Source organism: Athalia rosae, chromosome 1 (genome assembly GCF_917208135.1).
Source record: "Athalia rosae chromosome 1, iyAthRosa1.1, whole genome shotgun sequence".
Taxonomy (NCBI): Eukaryota; Metazoa; Arthropoda; class Insecta; order Hymenoptera; family Athaliidae; genus Athalia; species Athalia rosae.
This window is the reverse complement of record NC_064026.1, coordinates 30561127-30588253: the sequence shown is the minus strand read 5'-3', so window position 1 is coordinate 30588253 and position 27127 is coordinate 30561127. Positions and strand designations below refer to the sequence as shown.

At 42.0% G+C, this 27127-nt stretch overlaps 3 protein-coding genes across 7 annotated transcripts; 1 reads left to right on the top strand and 2 right to left on the bottom strand.

The window, feature by feature from the left end:
• The first annotated feature begins 313 nt into the window (after positions 1 to 313).
• On the top strand, positions 314 to 2770 carry LOC105683808 (chitinase-like protein Idgf4). The gene is made up of 6 exons (XM_012396709.3): positions 314 to 456; positions 855 to 980; positions 1071 to 1324; positions 1407 to 1710; positions 1810 to 1972; positions 2038 to 2770. The coding sequence occupies exons 2-6, from the start codon at positions 863 to 865 to the stop codon at positions 2498 to 2500; spliced, it is 1302 nt and encodes a 433-aa protein (XP_012252132.2). The 5' UTR covers positions 314 to 456; positions 855 to 862; the 3' UTR covers positions 2501 to 2770.
• Positions 2616 to 8168, bottom strand: LOC112694886 (myb-like protein M; the record flags this gene model as incomplete). The annotated part of the gene is made up of 1 exon (XM_025746388.2): positions 2616 to 8168. A coding segment is annotated over one exon (783 nt), but the record flags the coding sequence as incomplete, so codon positions are not given.
• Positions 8157 to 26467, bottom strand: LOC105683778. 5 transcript variants are annotated; one of them, XM_020851026.3, is made up of 13 exons: positions 26189 to 26467; positions 23285 to 24088; positions 17693 to 17949; positions 16922 to 17577; positions 16207 to 16318; positions 14542 to 14699; positions 14009 to 14059; positions 12820 to 13094; positions 12306 to 12470; positions 9143 to 9319; positions 8775 to 9030; positions 8488 to 8671; positions 8157 to 8318 (listed from the first exon to the last, which is right to left on the bottom strand). In XM_020851026.3, the coding sequence occupies exons 2-13, from the start codon at positions 23739 to 23741 to the stop codon at positions 8169 to 8171; spliced, it is 2898 nt and encodes a 965-aa protein (XP_020706685.2). In that variant the 5' UTR covers positions 23742 to 24088; positions 26189 to 26467; the 3' UTR covers positions 8157 to 8168. The 5 variants fall into 5 exon arrangements, with proteins under 5 accessions (XP_020706685.2, XP_012252078.2, XP_048505094.1 ...); XM_012396655.4 differs by lacking the exon at positions 26189 to 26467 and adding an exon at positions 25688 to 25843; XM_048649137.1 differs by lacking the exon at positions 26189 to 26467 and adding an exon at positions 25237 to 25368.
• Positions 26468 to 27127: the final 660 nt, after the last annotated feature.

The following is a 27127-nucleotide window of genomic DNA, read 5'->3' as shown; positions in this document are numbered from 1 at the left end:
CGTACGTTACGAGCAATACCGCGAGCGAAGCAATCGCAGATTTGTACTTTGGACCTTGACTATACTTGCAGTCAATCGGGTCATCGCAAATCGAACGCGTTTCGCTGCAGCAAAATTTTTTAATCATATACCTATACACGTATACCTGTCGAAAATCACTCCTCGTTAAAATCGAGTCCCCCTATATTTTTTCGCCTCCTGGAATTCAAATATAAGACGGCGCCCTGCGGGAATATAATGTAGGTTCCGATCGAGCATCGTTTCTTCGCGAGCGTCACAAGCTAAATAACTTCTTCGAATCACGCTTGAACTGTTTGGATGATGACGTAACGATTCGAGTGAACCCCACCAGTGAAGTATTATAATTTTGCTGCGGGGACCAAGGCGATGTTTCGAAGCCTTCGCGTTAATACTCCATCGCGGATGATAGTCAGTCTACGTTTCATCGCAGACGAGGTAAGTGCGGTTCTCGATATATTGCACTGATATTTTGAAACGAATATCGAAAATACTGGTTCCACTTCTTTTTTGTTGTCGCCAGAATTCGTTAGTTGGCAAAAATAAAGAATCCGATAGATTCGCGGTTTTGTAATATTTTTCAAAACTACGACGCACTCGACTTTCAGACTCGCGGACGAATTTTGCAAAACAAGGACTGTATGTGTTTGTAGAAAGTTTTTTCGACGAGCGCGGTTACACGCGCCGTATAAAAAGACACTTTCGCTTCTCCGAGAACCGGTAGACCAGTTTCGCATGTGTAAATCGAAAAATCGGCAAAGTTGGCCGAATAATTAAAATCGAGGAAAAAGAAGACTTTACCGTAGACGTATGTGAATTTATTTTTTATTGCGCAGATATCGAGATGAAGTTGATCATCGCAGGAGTTTTAGCGGCGCTCTGCATCGCGACGTCCGCTTTCGGGACCCACGAACACGACAAGGTTGTTTGTTACTGGAACGCAACCTCATTCGAACGAGAAGGTAGAAATATACGTATCATTATTCGTCACGTACGATCGAATAAACAAATAACGTACAAATATCGAATAATCGTTCGTCGTCGACCCACAGGTCCTGCCAAATTCCAGATCGACGACATCCGCCCGGCTTTCTCACTCTGCACTCACATAGTCTATGCGTCCGCCCGGATTAACGCGGAAACACAAGAGGTCGTTTCTGGCAATCCGCATCTCGACACCGGAGCTGGTTATGCCTTCTACAGACTCATCAATCAGATGAAGAGGATCCCCGACGGGCCAAAGGTCCTCATCAGCATCGGTGGAAACGACGACCCCTACGAAGAGACCCACAAGTACCTCACTCTGGTGAGTGTCGGAAGATCCGATGAGCTAATCCGGAAATTTCACTCGACATTTAATTTTTTTTTTTTGTTTTCTTTTTTTTCAGACCGAAACCAACGAGGCCCGAGCAAAGTTCGTCAACTCCATCGAACGGCTTTTGAACGATTACGAATTCGACGGTGTCGATCTAGCCTGGCAGTTCCCCGAAGTGAAGGTCAAGAAAAACCGCGGTGCCATCGGAAGCTTTTTCCACGGGGTGAAGAACTTATTCGGTTACGGGAAATTCAAGGACACAAAGGAGGTTGAACACCGCGACGGTTTCACCATTCTCGTTCGTGATTTGAAAAACCGACTCAGAACGCGAGGCAAGCTGCTCACTCTCACCGTACTTCCTCACGTCAACTCCAGTGGTGAGTGGAACGAGCGGAAGAATTTTCCGAAATAAAAAAAAAAAACGAACTAAACCAATCCCACAGTTATTAACGAAAATTATTGAAATACATTTTCAGTCTACTACGACGTTAGGTCTCTCATTCCTAATCTGGACGCCGTTCACCTCTTCGCTTTCGACCAGAAGACGCCGACGCGTAACCCTAAAGAAGCGGATTATCCAGCTCCGATTTACGGAAGTTTCGGACGTGTCGCCGACGACAACGTCGACGCCAGTGTCAGGTGAGTGTAGTCGAAAATCAGGGGGATTTCTCGACGCTAAATATTCGATAATAACGCCCCGGCAGATACTGGTTGGAACACGGCGCTCCAGGACCGAAGGTAGTGGTCGGTATTCCGGCATTCGCTCGCACCTGGAAGTTAACAGCCGACAGTCAAATCTCCGGAGTCCCACCGATCGACGTCGACGGCCCGGGACTCGAGGGCCCGCACACCCAAACACCGGGGCTTTTGTCCTACACCGAAGTCTGCACCCGTCTCACGGAATCCGCCGTCGGTCGTCTGAGGCGCGTCAACGATCCCTCGAAGAAGTACGGAAGCTACGGTTACCAAGCGTACAACGAACAGACCGGGGCTGACGGCATCTGGGTCGGATTCGAAGACCCCGATACCGCAGGAAACAAGGCGACCTACGCCAAGTCGAAGGGACTCGGAGGTGTCGCCGTTTACGACCTTTCCCTCGATGATTTCCGGGGTATCTGCTCGGGAGATAAGTTCCCCATTGTCAGGGGAGCCAAGCTCAAGTTGTAAATTTCATTCCGAATCAGAAAGCGAAGCAGATTTTATCATCACACTTTTACATTGAAGAGGCGTTGTATCGATTGTACAGTTTCTTACCGTGCGTACGATTCGTTATTATAAATAGTTTTTGTTCCTTTATTTTGCTTAAATATCGACCAGGAAGTTATACGCTGTGTATTTTATTCGTTTACTTATCATCCTGCGCAGGCGTTTGTAAAATGTATAGATATTAGAATAATGATCGTATGTGACAATAAAATAAAATCAAATGGAAACTAATGTCATCTTTATTTGTTATTTTAATTTCTGAACCCTATCCAAACAAAGCGAATATTTTTTCAATCATAATACTCTCCTGAGGAATCGAAATAATTAGGTATGTTGTACGCGTAATAAACAATAATTTAGAAATTCATATGTATAGAGAGTTCTAGATTTTATTTTTGGAAAACAATATTATATGTAATACGTATAGTACATTGAAATTAACGACAATACAAAAGCTGCAAAGTAAATTCGTGAAAAAATTGAAAGGAATTTTTTTTGTTGGTTATATATCGTAATATATATGTATATATATATATTTGTTTCTGTTCATTTCAGATAAATGTCACATTCTGGATAGGTATGTATAAAGTCGTTAAGAATAAATATTCCTACTGTATCGAGGCGCGTTTGGTGATTGTCATGAATGGATAAAACGGCTATTACAATACAATTGTGAATGAGAACGGATTATGTTGAATTAATAGATGACAAACAGCTGTAAAAGCACCTCATCTTGGTTACACAATTAAAAAGACATCGAGTCGAGAGGACTTGTTATTATTATATGGTTATTATTTGATTTATATAATGATTATTATTTAATAATATAACAGTCTGCATAAGAAAAATTACTACTCATAAATATTTAAATTGATAATAAAATTATGATGAAAAAAAAAAAACAACAACTTTGAAACGAGTTTCACCAACCAAGTATTTTAATAACAACGGTGGAATTTTTCACTTTTCTCTTTTTTCCTTGGTTGCTTTGAAATTTCCGAAACTAGCCGCAACGTCTGTGACTACTTCAGTTTTTATCGCAGCTACTGAACGGAGGTTCATTTCCATTGAACATAATACATAAATTGATTTCATTGAACTAACAACAATTCCCGTATGATTGAATATAATATATGCATATATTGTATATAACTTTCGAATCGGATGAAAATTTATTCATCGCCAAAAACCGCTTACTGACGGGTCATTAAACTCTTAATGCAAATTGTCATTATCGTGATAATCATTTTCATAATTAACAGCCCGTATATTGTGTTTGTTCCTTTAATTGCAATAATTTTTTTCCCGATTGTGTTGCAAATATTAATGCTTACGACGATAATGAATCGAGTTACTAAGTAGAAACGTCTATTACTGGGCGATTCCAGAATTGGAATCTGATATACTCTCAAATATAACACAACAGTGATAATTGGAATAATAATAACAATTAATGCAATAATAATGGTACGACGATAATATTATTCATTTTGTTTCTCGGTTACCAGCTCTTTCTCTCAGTTTTTCGTTCTATTACATAAGAACATGAGCATATGTTTAGTGTATGTTATGTATAGGTATACCTATGTATGGATATATATATTGTGTATAATATATGAGGTATTCCGCGTCAAACCGCGAACGTCCCAACTTACCGGTTTCCGATAGCCTTCAAAATTATTTTGAACATATAGTTTATCTAAACCAGAACCCACACCCTAGAGCATTTTTTTTCGGAGCTCTCATCTTTGAATTATGCATTCTTCAAAATTCACATTCACTACAAAAATGAGAATTTTGATGTTCGTTTTCTGAATGACAGCTCATTCTAGGGAGAAAATTATGAGACCTCAAATGTTAAGCTTTACAGAAAAAATCCTTTGCATTTTTAACGACAACGAATTCGACGCTATATTGATGAATAACACAAAGAATTAATTTTTGGAAAACCCACAACTTCGATTTCGGGTATTTTAGGCCTTAAGTTGGAATAGGCGAAATTATGTTATTTATCGTGAGCGCGGAAAATAACAATGAAATTTGTCAGTTTTCCTTTCATAATGTATAACAACGCGATGCAAGTGAAAATAAATTTATTTGAATTTTTTTTTTTTTTTTTTTTTGTACACCCGGTGCCTCTAATTCTGAAGTAACAGGCTTATGCTTTAGTATGGCAGAATGGGACAGAATTGAACTCCTTGAATGTACTCTGAACCGTTTAAATATGTACTGAATTTTCACATATTTACTTCCTTATATGGTTTGCGGTCACCTAAAATTCGTAGACATACCGGAAGGGAATGCCGCCGATCAGGTGGATGGAAGGGATAATTGAATTAAGAGGTGTGAACAAGATCTTTATCAGGTGATGACAGCTCGTCCGACACCTGCTCACAATAGGAGCAAGAAAAACATCAGGAAAGGAATTTCACACCTCGTCTATTAAAAAGCTATAAATTATGTTTAAGTTGCGGCACGTGCCGGCTGTCGGAGAGCCCGACGCACGTGTAAAAATTGGGTGTCGCGAAAAGCGACGTAGGTTCGCCTTGAGACGACCGAGCTGAAGCTCGTAACCGACTGATCTGCCGACTGCATTTGGGTGATTCTTTTTAGAAAGGGATTCCGTTGCGAGAAAGCTTAACGGGGCGTGAGCACGGCGCAAAGAGATGAGACGCGGCGGTACGCCACGGAGCGGTACGCCGCGGAGCGGTAGAAATACGAAGGAAATCGGAAGCGCTTGAGCTCGGAACGAATGATCGAAATTTGACGATGAAATTGACATTTTCACGACGAGTTTTCGTTGGCATACGTCTAACGTGGAAAGTCTTACATACAGATTCTATTTAAAGTGAAAAAAAGTAATCCACTTTCACAATTTTGTGAATGAGAGCTCGTAGAATCGAGCGCAGACTTTGATTCTGGTCTGGAAAATTTTGTCTATTCCACCACTTTTGTTGGGCGTAAAATACCCCAAATCGAAGTTGTGGGTTTTTCAAAAATTAATTCTTTGTGTAATTTATCAATGTAGCGTCAAATTCGTTGACGCCAAAAATGCAAAGGATTTCCGTAAAGCTCAAGGCCTCATAATTTTCTCTCTAGATTGGGCTGTCATTCAGAAAACGAACATCCAAATTCTCTTTTTTGTAGTAAACGTGAATTTTGAGGAATGCATGATTAAAAAATGAGAGCTCCGAATAAAAAATGCTCATGGGTCCGGGTTTTGGTTTGGATAAATTATAAGTTTAAAAAAATTTCGAACGCTATCAGAAACCGGTAAATTGGGACGTCTTCGGTTTGACGAGGAATGCCCCATGTATATTTCGTGCAGTCTATAATTTGAATAAATACATTTTCCTATACACCACGTTACGTGCACAATCAAAGATTTTTTTGATTCGTCTATTTCACCAAGCATCAGCACCAAAATTATTATATCATATCATTTTATTACATAATACGCCACCCGTTAATTAAATTATGGATCGAGTTGTCACCAACCCTCTCGCCTATCCCTCCACCCTCTCATCGTCACGTAGTTTCGTAACGACGCTTTGCCCTCGACAGTCAAAGTTATCCGAATGGAAATTTTTAATTTCTCATTTTTCTATAGTTTGTTAATTCTTCTTCCTCTTAAAATTTCAAAATCTTTGATAGGCACTTACACTAACCTGTGTAAAGAGAGTATATATAGATATGGTATATTAATCTAACAGATGGGCACAACGATACAAGTTTTCCTTGCCTTTAATACTTAAAAAATACTGGGCATGGTTTTATTTTATATTTTTTAAATGGTTTTTATTCATTTTTCATTTTATTTTTGGGGAATACTCACTTATACATCTAGACGTATTATATAATGTATAATGTGTATACGATTTTAACAAGGAAAGGGCACTCGTTATAAATACCTACGACATATCAAGATAATATAACTTCATTCTTATATGACGATAGATATACACATGCTATGTACGGTTTGATTCGTATAATAAACTTTGAAGAATAACTCGGATAGTATTACTTTGCTTTACATCACATTCGTGATTATTAACGATCCTATACGCTAAAAGAAAGTGTTCACTCGAAACGCGCGAAACTCGCAAAGCGAAAAAAACTAGCGTCTCCCGTTGCAAGCTCGAATTCGCGAGAAATCAGCGAAATAGAAAGTCGCAAATTATACGCATGAAAAATTATCGAGCGACGCGAAGTTGGAAATCCGACGACATTTTTTTTTCCCCGCACTGTGCTATCAATTCCGGTTAAAATTCGAATCGAATCGAAGGCTGCGTGTAACGCTAGCTCGCATAAATCGGATAAGCAAGCGGAAAAATTTCGCAAAGATATGCAAACTTTACCATGTAACATAAATGTGTAAGTGGAAACAATTAAACTTGACTTCACCGCAAAGGAATATTTCCGAGTATATACTTGTGTAGGGTGTTTTTTTTTTTGTTAGGGGTGCTCTTGAAACATCAAGATCAAGGTAATAAGAGAGTGCGGATGAAAAATAACTCAAGTTAGGAAGTTGCGACGCCAAATGCACCTGCTTCCAATCGTGATCGTCGTCGATTCGAGAGAGATTTGGCTAAATTGTTCATTACGTCTCAAGATGTCGTTGAGATTTTTGTCGTCAATGAGGGGGGGGGGGGGGAAAGTAATCGCGGCACAGGCGTCGGGTACAAAGGGTATATGGCTATAAAAATTCATCGTATAATTTAATGTAATAATAGGTATATAAGAACGGTATACAGACGAGTACAATAATTGGTAGGGATCTCTTTTCCATTTCTTTTTGTTTTTTGTTTTTTTTTTTGTGTTTTTTCTTGATTTTTTTTTTTTTTTCTTACATGAGGGAACATCGTTTTACGCTATCTACATCTTGGTCCACATTGTTGCCGCTAATTACCTTATTTAGCAACTTTTCAGTGTCCTTAAAGCTCCGCTTGAAGTTATCTTTACTCTGAGATTGAGGTAGCGAATAGTCGATCATCTCTTCTAGTCTGATACGCGCAGGCCACTGCGTAGTTGGTTCAAAATTGTTACTTTCAAAATTGTTATAGGCGTTATAATTATCGTTAGGCTGCTGATAATAGCTGTTGTAATTCGACGTTATTTTCGGTTGTACAAAAGAGTCGTGCACGCGAACTGGACGTGCCAAAGACGAACGTTTCCTCGCCGGCGTTTGGGGGAGCTTTCTTGTCATGAATATCGCCGGGCGTGATAAAGAATCGCCTTTCGACGCCAGAGGGGTTGCCGGAAGTAGCAAATTCGGATTGTTGTTGTTGCTATTGCTGTTGACAGTAATATTGATGTTCTTCGGTACACAGTCTCCGACGCTGTTGTTCTTGTTGCCGGTTTGAACGGCATAATTTGACGAATTGTCGGTCGCCGTTTGCTGCTCCGGGGCTCTTTTAACACCGGTAACGCTAACGGCGCTGTTTTTCACGTGTCGGCATTCTTCGCCGCATTGCAAACAGTCGTAGTATTTTTCGGCACCGCTCGTTTCCACGTTGCCGTTGTTATTGCATCGTTGCTGCTGTTGCTTATTTTGCTGTTTTTGTTGTTGTTGTTGCGGTTGTTGCTTCCCTTGTGATACGAATCGAAAGCTGAGCTGCGAGGGCGGGGGTCACACCTCCTGCAGGTACTTGAGAGGACACAGGGTTTCCTTCAACCGCGGTTCGCTGTCTTTTCCAAATTGATCCGCCGCGGACGTGACGTTGGACGCGCATCTGACCATAGCGACGCCGTCGACTTCCTCGCCGATTTGTATGACGATCTGTTTTTTTATTTGCGGGGAATATGAGTTACCGGTTTTTGTTTTACTTCGGAAACGACGTCAAGTTTTCTGTACCGTTCGGAAGTGCGGCTCCCGGTTCGGACCAATTTTCGAGTGATCCGATCGCGAGGAAAGGGTACGAATAATAGAAAAAAAGGAAAACACCTACCTGGTCTCGGAGCAGAGTCGTTTGATCGGCGAGCTGGAGGTTCCGGGTTACTTGGAGGGTCTTCTGTCCCGATTCAACCCGCATGACGTACGCGCTCGGAAAATAACCGGCCCTTCCGCCCAAGCATTTTCCCTTCCACCAGTCAGGGTCCGATCTGTCTACCACGGTCACTTTGTACCCTGCCCTAAAATTGAACGATATATTGGAGAAATTAATTGCCGCCTCGTCGTTCGGACCAAACGCTGCGGTATAATACGCCGCGGTAATTCAATTTCCGCGTAACTCACTTTAGGTCCAATTCATCGCGATGACGAGCGTTAAAGTTGTAGAGAACAACGTAAAGATTGTTCGGCGGTAAAACGCGTTTTCCCGACGAGAACGGATTCAAATGATTAGCGTTCGCAGCGTGGGGAGACGGGCACGGCGATGTGCTGGCGGAAGAGTACGATTTTTCGTTCTCGTCCGGCAATTCCATGCTAGACATCCGCATTGTACTTCGCAATAATTTGTGACCCCCGTGCCCTTGACTGGGGCTGCAAGGAGCTGAACAAACACAATGTCATGTAGACCGGGTCCGCTTGATTCACCTTGGGGAGGGTTCGATCGAAAGGTGGGAGGACGATCGTACGATGATCATCCAATTATTGATACGTACACAATCGGCTGGTACCGCCGCTGTCCGAGTGTCGGGGTGGCGTGGATTCTCTAGGTCCGGTTGAATAATAATCCCGAGGACGTTGACGAGTGTGAGCTGAACCTTCGGGTGAGTCCAGACTGAGGCTCTTCATCCTCAAATTTAATCGCTCCCTCCGACGTTGCGGACTATGGGGCGCTTCATTTTTCATGATATCAATTCGATTAGCGTTATCTATAATCACTCAACGTTCGCATCGGCTCGATTGTCTCGTTAGAGAGATTAGAAAAAAAAAAAAAGACTAAAAAAAATTTCATCTACCTATATATAATCGTACAATAGTTATGATAATTGAATGGGGAGGAATTTCTCCCTCAACAGCTGCTCTGTATGCGGGGCGGTTCAATTCTATTCTAATCAAACTGTAGATGTAACGATGCTGACTTTGTATAACTAACCTAATTATTCCTTTCGGGTAATTTCTGACTAGAAATTATAAGTGGCATGCAAAAATGGGTAATCGCTATTGTAGGTAGATTTTGTACTTCGGTTCTCTATTTGTATTTTTTCATAACAAAAAGGGACTAAATTATCGTGATTTTAAAATTTCTAGACATTGTGCGATGTAAGTATACATAGGAACGAGACAAACATATGCGATTTAAACGTTGATTCTCGTTTGATTTATGGCGGATTTTTTTCTCCTTCTAATTATTATAATACAGTTACGATACTACTTATAAATATAAATACCAAGATATGATCATTCACAATTTCACAATGCGTGCGTACAACGAGCATACCAAGAAGAGAGCTGGGACACGACTCGCATAGTGTATGATATAATATACAAGTAGTGAATGTGTCCGTCGAACATAGTTTATAACAATAACTTATTGAAATCAATTTGAAGAAAATAAAATTCTTTTATTTACAGTATACACATCGCTTAATTATCAAGATAACAGAGGTAAACGGTAATTGTTTGTTAATTTTTAATTATCTCTTTTTTTCCTTTTCAATTTAATTTTCTTGCTAAACGTACGGTGCAGCGTGCCCCCTCTTAATTGATTTCCGGTTTCCCGTTAACAATTAGACAAAGTGAAACGAAGTGAAAAATGAAAATTATCAAGTTGTAATTATCGAGAGCGAGGGCATCGGCACGATGGGAATTCGAAGCACGCGCCCGATCCTCGACGCTAATGAGGAAATGAAAATGACGACAAATTATTGAAAAGAAAGCAATTCAATTAATATCGAAAACAGATCGTCGTTGCGTGATGTGATTTATTGGATTAATATCATCGACGTCTGGTGGATTTACGCCTAAGTTGCAGCGAGGACGAAGTGGATGGCTCTCGAGCTATCAGAACCAGAGGCTGTCCGAAAGGTCGAGTGCCCGAAGTTGATCCTCCGCTACCTCGTCCTAACCAATCGAATCTCGTCAATTTTCTCCAGATTTTTCATTCACGCTTTATAACACTGATTACTTTTTGTAATTAGTTCATGAGTCGTTAAATATGCCATTCTCGACAATTTCAAAAGTATTATATACTAGTGTAAACTTCGCAGCAACGGGATTGGCAAAAATAAAAATAAAAATAAAAACTATTTTCACAACATTTCTGTTAGTCACCTTAATTAAAGTAATTCATTTTATAAACATAACAATTCTGTTATGAGTAGCCAACTGACCACGTGGGGATAATTATTTCTGACTTTAGAAACGTTATATTCATCTAGTTTATATAAGTACGGATTAAATCTCGTTCACATTGCACAGGTTTAGGGTATTTTATTTTCGTGAACACGGAATCATTTTTTAAACTGTTTAATTTATTTTCTTTTTTCGATCCTTTATCTGATTATCTTTGAATAATTTCACTGTTCGTGTGTCCAATTTCATCGACGCAACGATTAAAACCGAATAATTTGATAATAGCGATGCGGGGTTGAAAATGGGAGGAATTTCATTATCAGTGCGAGGAATATTTCGAGGCAGAACCGCACGAGCATTTGAGTTATAAATTTATGTCTTGGTTATATTCATCTGGAAATTCGTGTACACGACATTCTTCCAAACTCAATTTTCTCCTTCGAACTATAGTTTGGAGATGAAATAAAAACGGACAGGTGTGTTATGACGGATAAATTGGACGTAGGTAGGGTCTAACCACGTGAATAAAAGATTCGGATCGAAGTTCGCGATGTAGTTCCCTCCAGAACGGTCTGGGCTCGTCCTTGCGAAAGAAAATAATGGTACCCTTGACAATCTGCATGGTCACGAACGTCCTCGACTCTATTTATTTTTTACCAGGCGTCATTTCGACCCGAAATATGCCTACAACTGCGTTCCGATCGCACGTGAGGTGTACGCGAAGATAAAGCACATCCGACACGTTGACGGGGTTTTTTGCTTCTCTTTCAACTAACGCGACGAATCGCGGTAACCAAGACGTAAATCTATACATGCGATATTTCAATCCAGCTACCTACGTGTTTACTACTACCGATTATGGAACTGTAAAAATTTCAAGCGAGCTGCGTTCGGTGTGGGAGAAGGTGCTTTTAGCGTGCTGGGATGCATTTCTGGCAAACTGAAACTTTCGGAGAGATGGAAGAAGAAACAATGTTTTTCGACCAACTTTCGGTGCGGGGAGGCGCGACTCGGTTCTGCTTTTAGCGGGAAACCCGAGTTGCTGAGAAAGTCGATCGCGGATTGAATTTGGCGGACGTCTGTGCGACGGTTCGGAAGGAACTTCCGAAACGGACGGGTGTACATATATAGTTACTCAGACAGGAGGTTGAAAAACGCTGTTGCACGGGTGTAAAATAATGTATGACGGATCGCTGCGGGTCGGGTTATACGTTATTCAAGCTTTAGAGGAGAATTTCCGGATCCTAGAGGCGGGCGGTGGGTTGGTTGGGAAGGTTTAGGAGCTTGAAGCGAATCCGGGCGCCTCGGTTCGGACGCCCTTATCTCTTTCCGGGACCTCCGACCATCGTCATCATCATCATCATCATCATCATCGCCACGACGTGTACGTTAAAGTAGAAAAAATGTAGAAAAAGAATAACAAAAAAAAAAAAAAGAAAGAAAAGAAGCAGTTTGCACAACGAGCTGACTGGTATTTATAGCGAGTCATGTCCCTGTGTAGTGATCGTTAGTAGAGGAGTGGCTTACCAGAGGTGGACGAGGAACAGGGTTGGGAAGAAGAGGTCCTCGTAGCCAAGGGTGCCGCCGCACCAGAGGGAGGATGATCAGCCGTTGGGGGTGTCGGAGGAGAATTCGTCGAGTTCCCCCGAATCTCGCCAGCCTGCTTCAGCACCTGGTATATCGCGTCCACGTCTGCCATGGTACAAACGCAAGCACAAGAGGTGCGGAGGGTTGTTTTCAAGGTTAGGGTAAAAGAAAGGGGGGAAATGCCAATAAATTTGCTAGCCGCTGGTCATCCGCTCTTCACCGACCAAAATTGAAAAGGAACGCTCCAGAGGGAGCCCGGCGCTCCGATCCTTTACACTCTACGCTACGATTTTATCTCCACGAAATTCCGAAAAGATATACAATAATTCGATCGGACCTCGTCGCGCCACCGGGTTGTTCCGCTCTTCGGCGTTTCTCTCTTGTCCAAAACGTTCCGTATGTAAAACAACTTTGAAATAAAAATTCTCTCGACCGTGTCGTAAACGGTACTCACTGTGATCGGCGGTGTTCGTATCTTCGCTGTGCGACGCGGTGCTCCGCTGTCTCCTCAGCAGTGGTATTCCGCCGCTCCGTTTAGATCCGAGACTCGGACAGTTGGCGGGTTGGACAGAGTTTATGCAGTCCGCATGGGCGTTCGTCTTGCAGCCCCGACATCTGAATCCTTGCCTGCTGTGGCCTCGTAAAACTTGACCGCAGGCGTCGCATGGGGTTATTTTGCGGTAGGTGTATTCCCTCCAAGCGTGGCCGCCTTCGGACTCCAGATTTTTTCTGTACACAGATTTTTAACAGCGTTAGAGGAGCACGAATTCGATAAAAATCGGTTCATCCCTTCCCCCGGACCGTCGTAACTTTTTTTTTTTTTTTTTCTGTTATTCCAATTTCGGGTCACAATGAATACGGGGGATGACGAAAAACAGCTCTCTCTTTCTCTTCAAATTGGCTTGACGCGAATAGATTTGCCCTGGTTTTTAATTGTATTATTACGCCAACTTTCAACCGCGGCTTATTTCCTCCTCCGTATTTATTCAACTCTATATGTAATTATAAAGCGCGAGAGGGTGCAACATTCACATTCACGATCAGTGAGGGATATGGAATAGACACAAATATATATGTACGTACAAATATATAGAATAATATATACCAATAAATGCGCAGGTGTGTGTAGGTGCAGCTACATATTCCTCGCACGCATGGATGGTGATAATACTTAGCGAATTGTATGTAAATAAGTTTTAATATCATGATGAAAAAAGCAAAGAAAAATTCAGCTGAAACGGATTAGCACTTAATTCATTAGCAAATAAAATAGCCATACAATTGTCGGAGTGAATATTTTGGTGATTTATGGATATTTCGGTGAAATATGCAGATTCGGGATATTTGATAACGTCAACTTGCAAGTCCGGCATTCCGTGAGTGCATTTCATTTCGGCTGGAATAATTCGGGTTTTATGATTTATGGATAGAGGTTGATAAATTACATACATACATATACTGCAGCAGACTTGGGGAATCAATTCCGTGCGCCTTGTGTGTGCATATAACGGGTTGTAATAAATGCGAAAAATTGTGACGGTGTGATAGTTCGATAAATTTACGAGTGATTGTGAAGTATTCAAATATAAATAGGTTGCAGCTCTTTTTACATTCGGGGGAATTTTTTTTCACATTGACATTACCTTGACATCGCAACGACGGTCGACACCGCATGATACATCGCTTGCTTTCCCCTTTGTTAGTGGTTGGTGTTGTTGTTGAAGAACATTTACAAACATTGACTGATGTTATTTGTTTATTTATATATTGGTATATCGATGTTAATAAAGAAAGCGATTAACAGACAAAAAAATATACATAGATCTCAAATTGCTGAATGATGAAAAAGCCGCCTCGCGGGAGCCACGGCTAAAATGTTACAGTAGGTGTTTTGTACAACGAATGCTCGAAAAATTAAGCCGCTAAATAAATAATAAAAACAATCCGTAAAAGATAGAGCCTTCGGTGAATTCCCATGGTATTTGTACATCGATCGTCGTACGGCGAACGAAATAAATCAATCGTTGATCAACGTGTACGTAATATGCATATCGAAAGCGCGTAATTACACACCCTTAAAATAACTGTGATTCTTTCGTTTGGCGAATGTCCGACAATGATCGCATGTATGAGGGTGAGCGGTATCACGTTTGATATAAACACATAGGAAGCTTACTTTTCTGGTGGTACCGGCGTCGTGGTCGGAGAGCTCGTTTTTAAGCTCTTGAAAGCTTTTAGCCATTTGTGCTTCGTACTTCCAGTTGATCCATTGGACATCTTACGATCGTTCATCCCATCGGGTGGTCCCGCTTCGCCACCTCCGAAAAGCTCCTTCTAAAAAATGTTACCGGCAAAAATGAAAATCGTTTACAGCTGAAGGTATAATTGTCGCTGGAATTCGGTCCATCGGACAACGCACAAAAATCACATGGATATCAAAGTCGGATTATTGGACGTAAACGTCCGTCGGCGGGCGCTCTCTCATTCACACATCCGAATTTAAAAATGAAAACGAAATAAAAGCATTCTCCACGACGGGAGTGGATGCAGATGATCTGTCGATCTTTACTCAACGCGGGCGCGCTGTCAAAATATTATTGCTGTGAGTGACGTTAAGCGGTTTTCATCGATGACATGTTTGTATACGAAAGGTATATAGGCTAGCTAATAAAAATTGTTGACGAAGGGTTGGGGGGGGGGGGGGGTGGTGTGTATTGTTATTGTTATTAATTTTGTTTGTTTATTTTTATTTTTTTTTTCTGTTACCGCATGGGATTCCGAGCATTCGATATACATTTATAATTATTGTATTTATACTAACAATACGAGAGCGGAGAGTAGTCCATCCCATTGCGAAATTATTGCGAGGCGAGGCGCCCTGACCTAGGCAGACACGGCTGGGACTGGTTTCGGATATATGAGAGCCATGTTGACCCAGATATCAGGGCGCATGACGCGGCACACGCGCCCCGTCGTCTCTTATCTCGTATTTTCTCTCTTTCTCCTTCTGTATTCCTATCTTCCTCGGTGTAGAAATTTTACCGAGAAATTCGATAAATCGACCCTCTTCGGTACGATTCCCACCGCGTGTGCATTAGCGATCTATATATACGTATCTCTTTATGCTCGCGTGTATACTTATACGTGTACGTACTCTATATTTGGACCCCCTCCGGCGACGATGGATAGGACAATTCAATTGAGCAGGTCACGAGGTGTAAGTTCAATTTCGTGTGATCGAATTATGAAAAGGTTTTTTGTCCATTCTTCGCTCCTTTTTCATTTCATTTTTTTTTTTGTCAATGTATAATACTCAAAGCGAACTCCGCCGCGTCGGTTTCCTTTCCCCCCTTTCGTTGCCCATTATACACGCCCTCGTGAACTCCTCTTTCCCAGCACCACTGGATTCTACATAGCCCTCACCCGCGTGGTTTTCGAGTCTCCGCTCATTCGCGGATTTTCATCAAACCAAATTGCGCTAGAAATTATGCCACGGTTGAAAAAATTTTCGAGCTAAAAATTAACGCGAAGCGACCGCATCGTACGCGACCCGTCACCCCGCTGCCGACGCGAAAAAATCACACGGACGAGGAACGACCGGGAGAACCGAAATGTAAAGAGATACGTATATTATGCACAAACGGATCCGATGTGCATTCAATCGCGAGAAAGTCGCGACTTGATTGTAATTCGATTATTGCAAGCTCCGCTTGACTCCCACGCGTAATCGTTTGCGATGGTGAAAATGTCGCGAGCGGGTGGGCCGGATTTCGATTTTTTCAGACGTGTTAATTTCGGGAGATGTTAAATTTATGTTAGGTAATAAGCGTAACGTATGAACCTGCGCTTGCACAGCGGCTAGTTGCAGATGGGCGACCCCCAGGTCGAAACGCTTCAGGGAAATGTCCTCTTGCAGTTCAGCTGCTTTTGTGTACAGGCTGCTTTCGGCGCTTCTGTAAACGAAAACGGTCGGTCTAGTGCTTTTCCAACAAATTAGCGGGAGGAAAATATCTAGAGACGAAAGTTTTTCTACAAAAAAAAAACAAAGAACGGCGAAAGAAAAACGAACCGAGAAGTACGAGCCCAATGTCTTGAACGTATATACCTACTACGTAGACGTGTAGCACACTTATAATATGAGAACTAACAATCTCTGCGAGAGGCAGTAAAAATTTTTCTTTTCACGAGCGAATATTTTACCGCCGAAATAAAAATGCTAAACTGCACCAGTTCTCAGGTTTCAACCTTATAACTAATAAGCAACAAAACTATAACGGGTGGAATAAAATTGGAATAGCTAATAAAGCCGGTATAATATTCTCGAATATCTTTCACAAATGGGTATAATTTTTTTCCATCTTATCTTCATTATAGAAAGTGTCCACTTTCTCGGTATACCCGATGAAACGTTCGCCACGCTACACGCTACTACACCCCCACCCCCCCCCCCCCCCCCCTTCGACTCCCCTATCAATCAAAACTCGTTTTATCTTCCCCCTCGACAATTAATCCTCACGAAATATTCTCATCAATCATAACGGTAGATTTCAACGTACTTTCGCTGTATGCGGATAAGAGCGTCAAGGGAATCCTGCAGCCGGCTTATTTCCTGTGTAAGTCGATCAGATTCTCTCTTAAGATCTTCCATCAAGGGTTGGGAGCTCGTTCCGGTCGGCACGAGTTCATCCCTCAAAGCTGGTACCTGCGACAGTCTGTCGACCGCGACCTGTTCCGGAGGAGACGGGGGCACGAACAGTCGTCTGGGTGGTTTTCTGGCTACGGGGGTTGGAACGAGGCTTCTCGCTATGAGGTGGAGGTCGTTCGACGGGACTACGGCCTTCGCTTCTTTAGCCACATTCTGATAACGTCTCGCCTGATCCGTGGCGCGTTCCCCTCCGGCTTCGGCGATTCCGGCCATGCAGCTTCCCGCTAATCCGCAAAGTTCCTCGTACACTTCCGTCATTTCTCTGAGGAGATTGGGCAGGCAGTGGAGCTGGTAACGTTCGGTTATCGCATTCGTGGCTCTCAATTGAAGAACGTAACTGTTGTGAGCTTCGAGGTAGGCACGTTTCAGTCCCTGATGATCGCCTCCGCCCTCGACGTCGACGCTCAGCAACGCCGCGTATGCACGTTTGTAATCAACCCGTGCCCTCTGAAGTTTCTCTTCAGTTTTGCTTACGACTTGTTCGTACGCCTCTCGGTGAGCGAAAATCTTAACAGAGAATACGTAGTCGAATTATTGCCGAATCGTGCCTCTGTTTTCCCCTCCGTGATGCAAAAAAAAAACACGCGAGAAACTTAAAAAAAAATTGCAGAGTTCGCCGTACCTTTCTGGATTGGATCTTCCGATGGAAGCTGGCCTCCTGCGTCGGCCTCGCCAATTGTTGTTGGAGAACGCCAGCGAGGTCCAAATTCGCCGCAGCGTCGGCTTCCACCTGTCGCAAGAGGCTCTCCCAAGCCCTCCGCATGCCGCCGGCATCTCCCCTGGGTTCGCCGGAACGTCCCCGAAAATCGTCAACCAAACGCCGCACATTTGCAGCGTGACTCTCCATCGCTCCGCCCAACTCCTGAGCGAACTCCGACACTGTTGCGGACACAGGTGAAAAATTGAACGGTCTACGTGCCCGATTAGCGATAAAAATCTCTGCCATCCGGCGAATTATAAGGGTGATCAATAATGCAGACGAATCAACACCACTATGTACGCCCCGTTCCGTATATCTAATCTGAATTATTCGAAAACGCTCGCCCGGCTTCAAATCAGCTGCGTAACGCGCTTAATCTTGTTACCGCTAATTACCCTGCACCGTAGCTGGGCATATATCCGAGTCGTTGTTTATTGGTGAGTTGATTCTGTAACGTTACTTTGATCACAATTACGAGGTGTGCATATGTACTGGGGTGGGTTGAAAAAAATTTTTTTTTCTATTTTCTTAGCATGGGGGCAGAATTTGTACCTTATAAAAAAAGAAAATTGTTTCCACCTAATGATTACTCGATCGATTGCATGAGTAGATAATTTTGGCTTTCAGATTTGAATTCCTGAGCTAATTAAACGTGAGATTACTCTGGAAGAACCAAAAAAAAATTCGATTTCTGAGCAGAAAATAAATTATTTTTTTAATTAGGTTTAATATGCTTTTCTTGCGTATTTTGATCTCAGGAATCCGAATCTGGAAGAAAAATTGATCTATCTCTAAAATTGACCGAGTTATCGCCAATTTTCAGCTTTTTGGGGTCAAAAATTAAAAATTGATTTTTCAGTCTATCTTAATGTAATTTGAGCTCAGAAATCCGAATCCACAAGAAAAATTGATCCATCTGCAAAAATGACCGAGTTATGCCCATTTTTTCGCGATTTTTGGCATAAATTTGAGGATATCTCGGAGGGAAAAAATCGTAGCTCAATTTGGACAACGGATTCGTGTTCCTGGGGTCAAAATACATAAGAAAAGTGCCATACGGTCGATTTTAAAAAATTAAAATTTTTGGCCAAAATTTGAGATTTTTCCAAGGGGTACCCCTTACGATTTTTTCAAATTTTAGCCAAAAATTTTTATTTTTTAAAATCGATCGTATGGCACTTTTCTCATGTATTTTGACCTCAGGAACACGAATCCGTTGTCCAAATTGAGCTACGATTTTTTCCCTTCGAGATATCCTCAAATTTATGCCAAAAATCGCGAAAAAATGGGGATAACTCGGTCATTTTTGCAGATAGACTAATTCTTTTTCTGGATTCGAATTTCTGAGCTCAAATTACATTGAGATAGACTAAAAAATCAATTTTTTATTTTTGACCCCAAAAAGCTGAAAATCGGCGATAACTCGGTCAATGTTAGAGATAGATCAATTTTTCTTCCAGATTCAGATTCCTGAGATCAAAATACGCAAGAAAAGCATATTAAACCTAATTAAAAAAATAATTTATTCTTTGCTCAAAAATCGATTGAGTAATCATCAATTATTCGCTGTTGGGAGCAGAAAAGTTAAGACATATCGATTGGTTTTAGTCGTAGAGCCACTTTGATTCGTAGCAATCCATGCATGGGTCGAAATCTTCGAATTTCTCGGTCTACGAGGGAGCCCGAGCTAAGCTGAAGTCAGGTAGCCACGGGAGAGGGGCCTTGTTTTGAGGCGTCACCTCTGCTCAGCCCCCAAGGTGACGTCTCACAACAAAGCGCTACGCTGTTGGCTACGCTGACTCCAGCAAAGCTCGGGCTCCCCGACTAAACTTCAATTTTAAGTCAAAATAAGTGCACGTCATTTTTTGATTTTATACTTGAATTACAAAAATAATAGGAAAAAAATTTTGAACAGTGAACCAGTAAAAAACAATCACAATCGACAATTTTTAGATATTTTCTATAATTTTCGACCAAAAGAAAAATATTTATTGCTGGAAGTATCCCACTCGATTAATTATTTATTCACAAAAAAGAGTGGGCTACCTCAAAATATCAAGTAAAAAATTTTTTCCACATTTGAAAAATTTTCTTTTTTTATAAGGTACAAATTCTGCCCCCATGCTAAGACAATATGTAAATAAAAAAAAAAATATTCCAACCCACCCTAATACGTACGTTATAAATTGTTCATGGCAAAGGAATTATTCAGGCTTCCCGCAATCAAGGTAGAGTAGTGTTACGGCTGAACAACGTTCGGAAAGGGAGTTTATTGACCGTGATGAACAATGTCCAGACGGAGAATTTATCTGTAGGAATATTCGCTTCGTTCTATTTCTGTTTGTTTAGACCTTCTTCTTTGCCAACTGGGTGCATTTGTTCGTTAACCGTTGACGGATATACGATGCGGATGGGCTGTACAATTGCTCTTCGCTCGATCCATATTCGGAACAAAGTCGAATAACAATAATGACGTTCGCGATAATAACCGCAGGTCGTACAGGCATATCTCCATCGATGTTAATTGGCCACGTTTTTTTTTATTCACGAGTACGACGTATCGTCGGCTTTGAAAATTGACGGAGCTCGTCGGTAAGAATTGCAAAGAAAATAATGGAAGAGAATACGTCGGGTATCGTGACTCGAGAGATAAAAGATGAGGGGATATTGCAATTATAAATGTATCCAACGATTCGTGCTTTCAAATAAGAGAAAGAGAGCTTTTGTTCTTCTTTCGTAATTTAATGGTTTTAAGAAACTCGATCCCGGCCTGCAGTTTTTATTTGAAAAATTTATTCCCGAGGTAGATACAACAGGTGAAAAGCGAGTGGGATTCGGAGATTATAACGATTAATGATCTCGTATACACGGTATACCCGTATATACATATACAGTATGCGTGTTTGCCATTTATTCTGATATCGAATTCCTAATTCGAGAGGGACTGACTAATTGGAAGATTAGAATGGAAAGTACCATCGATATCGCGTATAGCTTTGAAGCTCTCGTTATTGTGTTTTGCACTCTTTTTCTTTTTTTTGCCGCTTTTTTTCTCTCTCTTGTTTCTCGTTAATTCATCCATTTTTGCTACTGAATCGCGTCTCGGACGTTCAATGCCGCGGGGGGTTTTCCGATCGGTAATGAAAATTTATACGCGCTTAGATCTTCATTAACGAAGTGGCGTTATAGTGCGCCGTCGCAACTTATAAACGAGGCTTCTAACGCCGCTGCACCTTCGAAGCAGGTAGGAGGAGAATCGGCAGCGACAGCATCGCCAGGAGAAGCGGAGTGGCAGGAGACGAAGCAGCAGCAGCAGCAGCAGCAGCAGCAGCGGCTGCAGGAGGAGCAGGAGCAACGCCGGCACCGTCAGCATCAGGTTAAGTTAATGATGCCGACATAGCTGACGGCTGAGTCCCTAATCTACGCCGGTAATATGCATAATGAATGTAACCTTGTCAAAGATTGTATAATATAGAAAAGGTGTTTAGTCAGGGGTTGACCTGAATTCAGGTGGGGTAGATCAATACCTTGCCTGTTCGCGTGGTAGTTACCATAGCGACCAGACTCCTTTCACATTAAAATATTACAACGAATAATGTCGTTCCGATGATTGAACAAATTATTCTGCAGAAAAAAAAAAAAAAAAAACCAAACAAACAAAAAAAATTACCAAAAATGACTGCGCGTAAGTGATTAAATAAATAAATACCTAATCCTGAGAGCGACACCTACCGTGTAGGATACGCGCGCACTCACCGTCCCATTTTCACCCCGATTTCAGACACCTGCGGGAATTTAACCGCCGCCTATACACGTCCAATTTAAACAAGCATCATCCCCTGCAGCATGTTACTCCCGACAACACCGAAGCTTTTGTCGTTTTACGTATGTACATCTTCAAAGCCAAACGATGATGCGGATTATAATTCGCGCCGCGATAAAAGTTACGAGTTGGTATTATATGCATTTGTTTGCACTGTGTGATTTCGCTGCGAGATCCGATGAATAAATGGCAATACGAGTAATGATAATAAGTTCGATATATCTGTGTGATGATAACAACGAATGTGAATTTCGATAATAAGCAGATTCATGGGAATTGAATTGCCTCGATAATTATTACCCGAGTTAGAACAAGTAGACACGGTACCTATACACATAGCTACCGCGTAACGATGAGCTCGAGATCAGAAAAGTATAAAGTAAATCTCAAGCTATAAGGAGATACGTAAGATGGGAATAAAATTCTCGGATGAAATAATAACGGTCACGTTTTAAGACGGTACGGATATAGAGAAAAAAAAAGGGGCAATAAAATCCAAGGAAGTTTTATCAAACTTATTTCTTTCTTCATGGCGCAATTATAGTCGGCCAACGGTATATGTACGTATATATTCGAGTCATGTCGATATTCAAAGCTATACGACGAGCGTTGTTCGCGGAAAAATGAAAGAAGAAAAAACGGATGACAATAGCAAAGCTGTGAAATACGCTCCAGGTGCGTATAGCCGGAAAAGTTGAAGTACACGTACAGGTATACTTCTGCATTAGAAATTTTTGAAAAATTTTTCCTTCTCTTCTTCTTTTCCAATAACATCGCGACTCTGTATCAATTTTACGATACATGGCGTGCGGCTTTCGACAATTTTCAACAAGCTGGCATATTTTTTAATCAACGACCGCTGTTCGTCCCCGCAGTGCGGGTATATCGTCGTCGAAACGGGGCGTTATATACGTACGCGATCTGCGCAATTAATTTTTACAGCTATACGTACGCGATATCGAATGAAAGTATCGAAATTTCGTGGAACATTGCTCGAAAAACTGTACGGTAACACCGACGCCGATCGATGATGTTTCTCTCACGACCGAACATCGAATTACAGAAATAAAACTAGACGGCATCGCGGTTCGCTTCTAACGACAATTCCCACCGTTATCGGATGAATTATAAGTCAACAGAGTGTGGATGCTCAGAAGTCTGGTATTATTCTCGCAATTGTACCCGGCTATAATATAAACCGAACAAGAGTATGACAGGTATAACTGTAGGGTGTGGAGATGTTCAGCAGCGTAGTAGCTTCGTTGGTTCTTATAGCCCAGGCAAATTGATCAGCTCTCTGCGTATAGCCGTGTGCTCTATGCGGCTCGGTAAAACTGTTGGCTCAATAATCGCACGCGATTCTATAAGAGGACTTTATACAATTGCTGCTCGTGATGCTGATGCTGCTGCTGCAGTTGTTTGCTTTATAACTTATATAAACTGGTATGAGGTTATTCGATATAATTTTCATTGTTCAGCGATTCGAGGAAGAAGGTACGGACGGATGTTATTACAGATATCGTACTACTGGTGGAAGCCTTTCTTATTCTTTGAAGAATTTTTCCGTATAGTCTCGCTATTCGTAATGAAATCGCAGGGAAACGAAATGAATCCGAGGCGGGTGGGGTGTGGGGTGTGTGGGGGGGGAACGAAAGGGGTTTCTTTTCAATAAGTTTATCAATCATACTGACCAGTTTGCACGAGTTTGAGGGTGTTGGCATTGTGAAGTTTGAGCGGCTCGTTGAGCGATGCGTGAGTCAAGTCCTTAAGGGGATTGGCGGCTCCCTCCTCCGTTGAGTTACGATTATTTTGCATAATCTCTTTTGTGTTACCTCCCCTGTTAACGGGTTTATTCCCGTCGATACTTCTACCACCACTATTATTACCCTTATCGTTATCACGATTATTGTTATCGTTATTACTTCTAATTCGAAACGACAATTTGGAAGTTATCGTTTTTTTTTTCGCTAGTTTCTTCTTAGCTGCGTTAGCGTCGACAAATTTAACGTCTTTATGACTCCAGTTCGAGACTTGGCACTGACGGCGGCTCGATATCCTGCTACTACTGGTCAGTAAGCTGCTACCATCGGCTCGTTCAGGACTTTCATAGATTCCAAGGAGCTCTTCTGCCGGATAGATGACGTACATGCCCGATCCAAGACCAATTTATCATTAATAATTCCGTTAGAGCAATCATTTCTATCCTCCACTTCATCGTTGCCACCCGCACCTTTGTAATTATTCTTTCGATTATACTCGTAGTTTGTTCCACCCGTGAAAATCATCTTTCTCCTAATCCCGTTGGGTCCGATTAATTTCTTACTTCGAAAAGCCCCCTTCCCCCCCTCCCGCACCCCCGCAAGCGGTTGCAGCGGCAGATCACCCTCTTTTTCCTTTCCTCCTCTTCGTTATCTTCTATTCCCCTCCTCTACAATCACGCTCAGATATATATCTACGACAAAATCCGAATCGCACAGCTACCGCGTTTCCATCACCTGGAAAATAAATTTTACAACAATTTCATCAATCCGACGACTTTGACGCGGAACAATGGAAACGATACGGACACGAGAGCGATATCTACATCATATTTTGTCCCCGCGAGAACGGTTTCACATTAATAGAACTATTATAACCCCGTTCCCTATCCCTCCGCGCGTTCTCTCAAGTTTATCCTTGTCTAGGTCTAATTTTAGTTTATATATAAAATAGAAACTGTATATTACCTTCAACGAACTAACGTCACCTTATAATTAACGTAAAAATAGACTCGGCATTATAATAGCAATAAAGAAAATACTGACGAAAAAATGCCAAAGGTATGAGAAAAAAAAAATAATAATAATTTTATACCGCGAGAACGATTAGGAAATGGACGAAAAAAAAAGATGTAGATCGTAATACGTAACTGTCATTTTTAAGGTTGCGATGCTCGGCAGATGTGAAAAGAATATAAAAATAATCGTAAAGTATACGGTAGTTGGAATCATATGGCTTTAGGGCGAGATGCGGAGGATAAAGAAAAAAAGAAAAAAAAAAAAAAGAAAGAAAAGCGAAGGAAGAAAGAAGAAAAATGGACGAGTCGCGGAGTACGTGTCGCCGTATGTATATCCTCGTTATTATACGGTGTATGTACACGGATCTTAGCTCGTGATATTTTGCCTGTTATAATAGACGCGAGATATGAAAAATAAAAATACTTAAAACTGTGCGGGGGGTTGGTCAGCACATCTCGTGCTTGGGAGAGTTGGCAGCATTAAATATTCAGTTAGGATTTATTTATACACCCGCTATATATAGTCAGCTACTACTTCTAATACAGAGGGAGATGGATGGAAACTTAGAAACCCAGCCGTTAAGTAGCTCCATTGAGGTATTTGTTTGACTAAAAGAAAATTGGATAAATAATTGAAAATGAAAAATTCAAGACACACGAGATTTGAGAAAAAGCCGATCTTCCGACGACTCTTCGGAGTCGTGGTAGTCGGGCGAAGAGTAAGAAGAATATCAGCGTCGGTGTCCGCGTCGCGTCGGGTTTTACCGTATGCTTTTGACCGTCGGAAACTCGGTAAGTTCGAAGCGAATTGTAACACGGCTCTTTTGTAATATCCGTGGGGCGGTGGTAAGATTACAGTTTACATACCTCTGCAACGAGGCGTGGATGGATTTGTAAATACATAAGAGTAGGATACACGATTTTCTAAGCGTAGGTATAGTTTAAAAATAATACATGCGAGCTACACACTACTCGGGCTTCTTCACTGTTCCACTTTCATATGTGCTTATTCTCCTTTATATATACATACAATTTGTGTTATGCATATTTTTTCTATCGGTCACGCTCAAATCCAATAACCGTTGCGAACAACTTCTCCGGATGTTCGTACGTGCGAAAGAAAGAAAGAACGAACGAACGAACGAACAAACGAACGAACGAACCCTGATGAGCAGCGCGCCAACAAGAAGAGGAACGAGAAACGAGAAGAATAAAAAAGCAAAAGAACGAAGGGATGCAGAATAGATCGTGGACAGGTAGATCGTAACCCGTTCCGTATTATTCCCTTATTACTATCATAGTTGTTAAAAACACTCACACCGGGGTGGTAATGTTCACGGAACTAACTAACGACATGAACTTTACGACTCGACGACGACGACGACGACGACGACGACGACGTCCCCACGCACCGAGGGCTCGCGCAGCACTGGCGTGTGGCGTCCCCGTCAGCTGCCGCGGGTCGTCTATTCCTTCGGTTTTCCGTATTCTCTTCGTCGGTGTTCAATTTTCATCCCAGAGGATATGTACATAACCAACCGTGCGTACATACACCTTATCCCGTTGACCCTCATCCCTGTACGAGCGTAACGCATCCCTACGCGTTATCTCCGAGGCGGGGGATGACGCGGGAGAATCGTCGCCGGTACGCACTCACCTGGTTAGCTAACGAACGCGACGAATCGCGTACACCGGGGCACGGGTAGGAAGGTATATAGGTACGCTGAGAAAAAAGCGTGCGTGCGTTCTACGCACTATCGAAAATTTATACGTACACGCCTATGTATATTTGGCATAAAATACCTCGCTTGTTGCTCACCTGTAAATGGGAATTGCGCGCGCAATGGGGAGGCGCGTTGCCCCCTGTATATTTAATGTACACCCAACTTCGCCCGTACGTATACACACGCGTGTCCTATGTGCGGGACATTTTATGTACGTACCTACATTCGCGTGTACCTTTATACGCGTACCTACCCCGGAGTCGAAACGTGCCGGGGTGTGTAATAAAACTTCGCGCGCGCGAGAACTGGCTGCTCGTGTACACCGCGGAGACGATAAAATAAACTAACAACCGACTGGCTAACGCTTCGAACCAACGTCTAAACATTTCACTTTGCGCGGTCTAATAACTAATTGGGAGTAGATCTTTCAAACACTTTTATGTAATACATCACGCGTGCGTACGTCGCTATACGTGTGTACGAACGTTAGCGCCGAGTCTCTTGGTTTTGCGAGACGGTAAAATGATACTGGAATTTTAGTAGCTGTTTAACGTTATTACGTAGGTAGCCCGTATCGCGCGAACGGAGGTGTATATACTTTTGCCAAACACCGTCGTATAGTCGGGCCACGTATTTTCAGCTACGTACTTTCCGCAATCACAGAATTTCCGCCGCTGTTGCTACTAGTGGTTTATAAAGCAATTGCGAGAGCTCAGTGTACAGCTATAGGCATTACTAATATTTATATAAATACCGTGCGAAGCCTTACCCGCGAACCCGCGAATTATTATAACACCTCCTATACGTACACCTCGGGCGAATAATACCTATAGATACAACTGTGCCATCGTCTGCGCGTGAACCGCCAGTCTCTTTTTACCCTCTTGATGTTTTTCGGTCTTCTCACCTCCCCTCTCTCGGTCGACGATCGTCTTAAAAATAGATGTCAACAACACCTATGTGTATAGTATTTGAATTTTCTTCGATTTTCTTTTTTTTTCCAATTTTATTCGGCCAACGATACTCCGTCGAGG

What these genes read in the sequence shown, in the direction of transcription:
- LOC105683808 (XM_012396709.3), top strand. Translation starts at nt 863, where the DNA reads ATGAAGTTGATCATCGCAGGAGTTTTAGCGGCGCTCTGCATCGCGACG. An exon ending in CCCACAAGTACCTCACTCTG is followed by an intron (nt 1,325 to 1,406) that starts GTGAGTGTCGGA and finishes CTTTTTTTTCAG; the next exon opens with ACCGAAACCAACGAGGCCCG. An exon ending in AACGTCGACGCCAGTGTCAG is followed by an intron (nt 1,973 to 2,037) that starts GTGAGTGTAGTC and finishes ACGCCCCGGCAG; the next exon opens with ATACTGGTTGGAACACGGCG.
- LOC105683778 (XM_020851026.3), bottom strand. Translation starts at nt 23,741, where the DNA reads ATGTACGTCATCTATCCGGCAGAAGAGCTCCTTGGAATCTATGAAAGT. An exon ending in CTTATCCGCATACAGCGAAA is followed by an intron (nt 16,319 to 16,921) that starts GTACGTTGAAAT and finishes TTTCGTTTACAG; the next exon opens with AAGCGCCGAAAGCAGCCTGT. An exon ending in ACGCCGGTACCACCAGAAAA is followed by an intron (nt 14,060 to 14,541) that starts GTAAGCTTCCTA and finishes CCACTAACAAAG; the next exon opens with GGGAAAGCAAGCGATGTATC.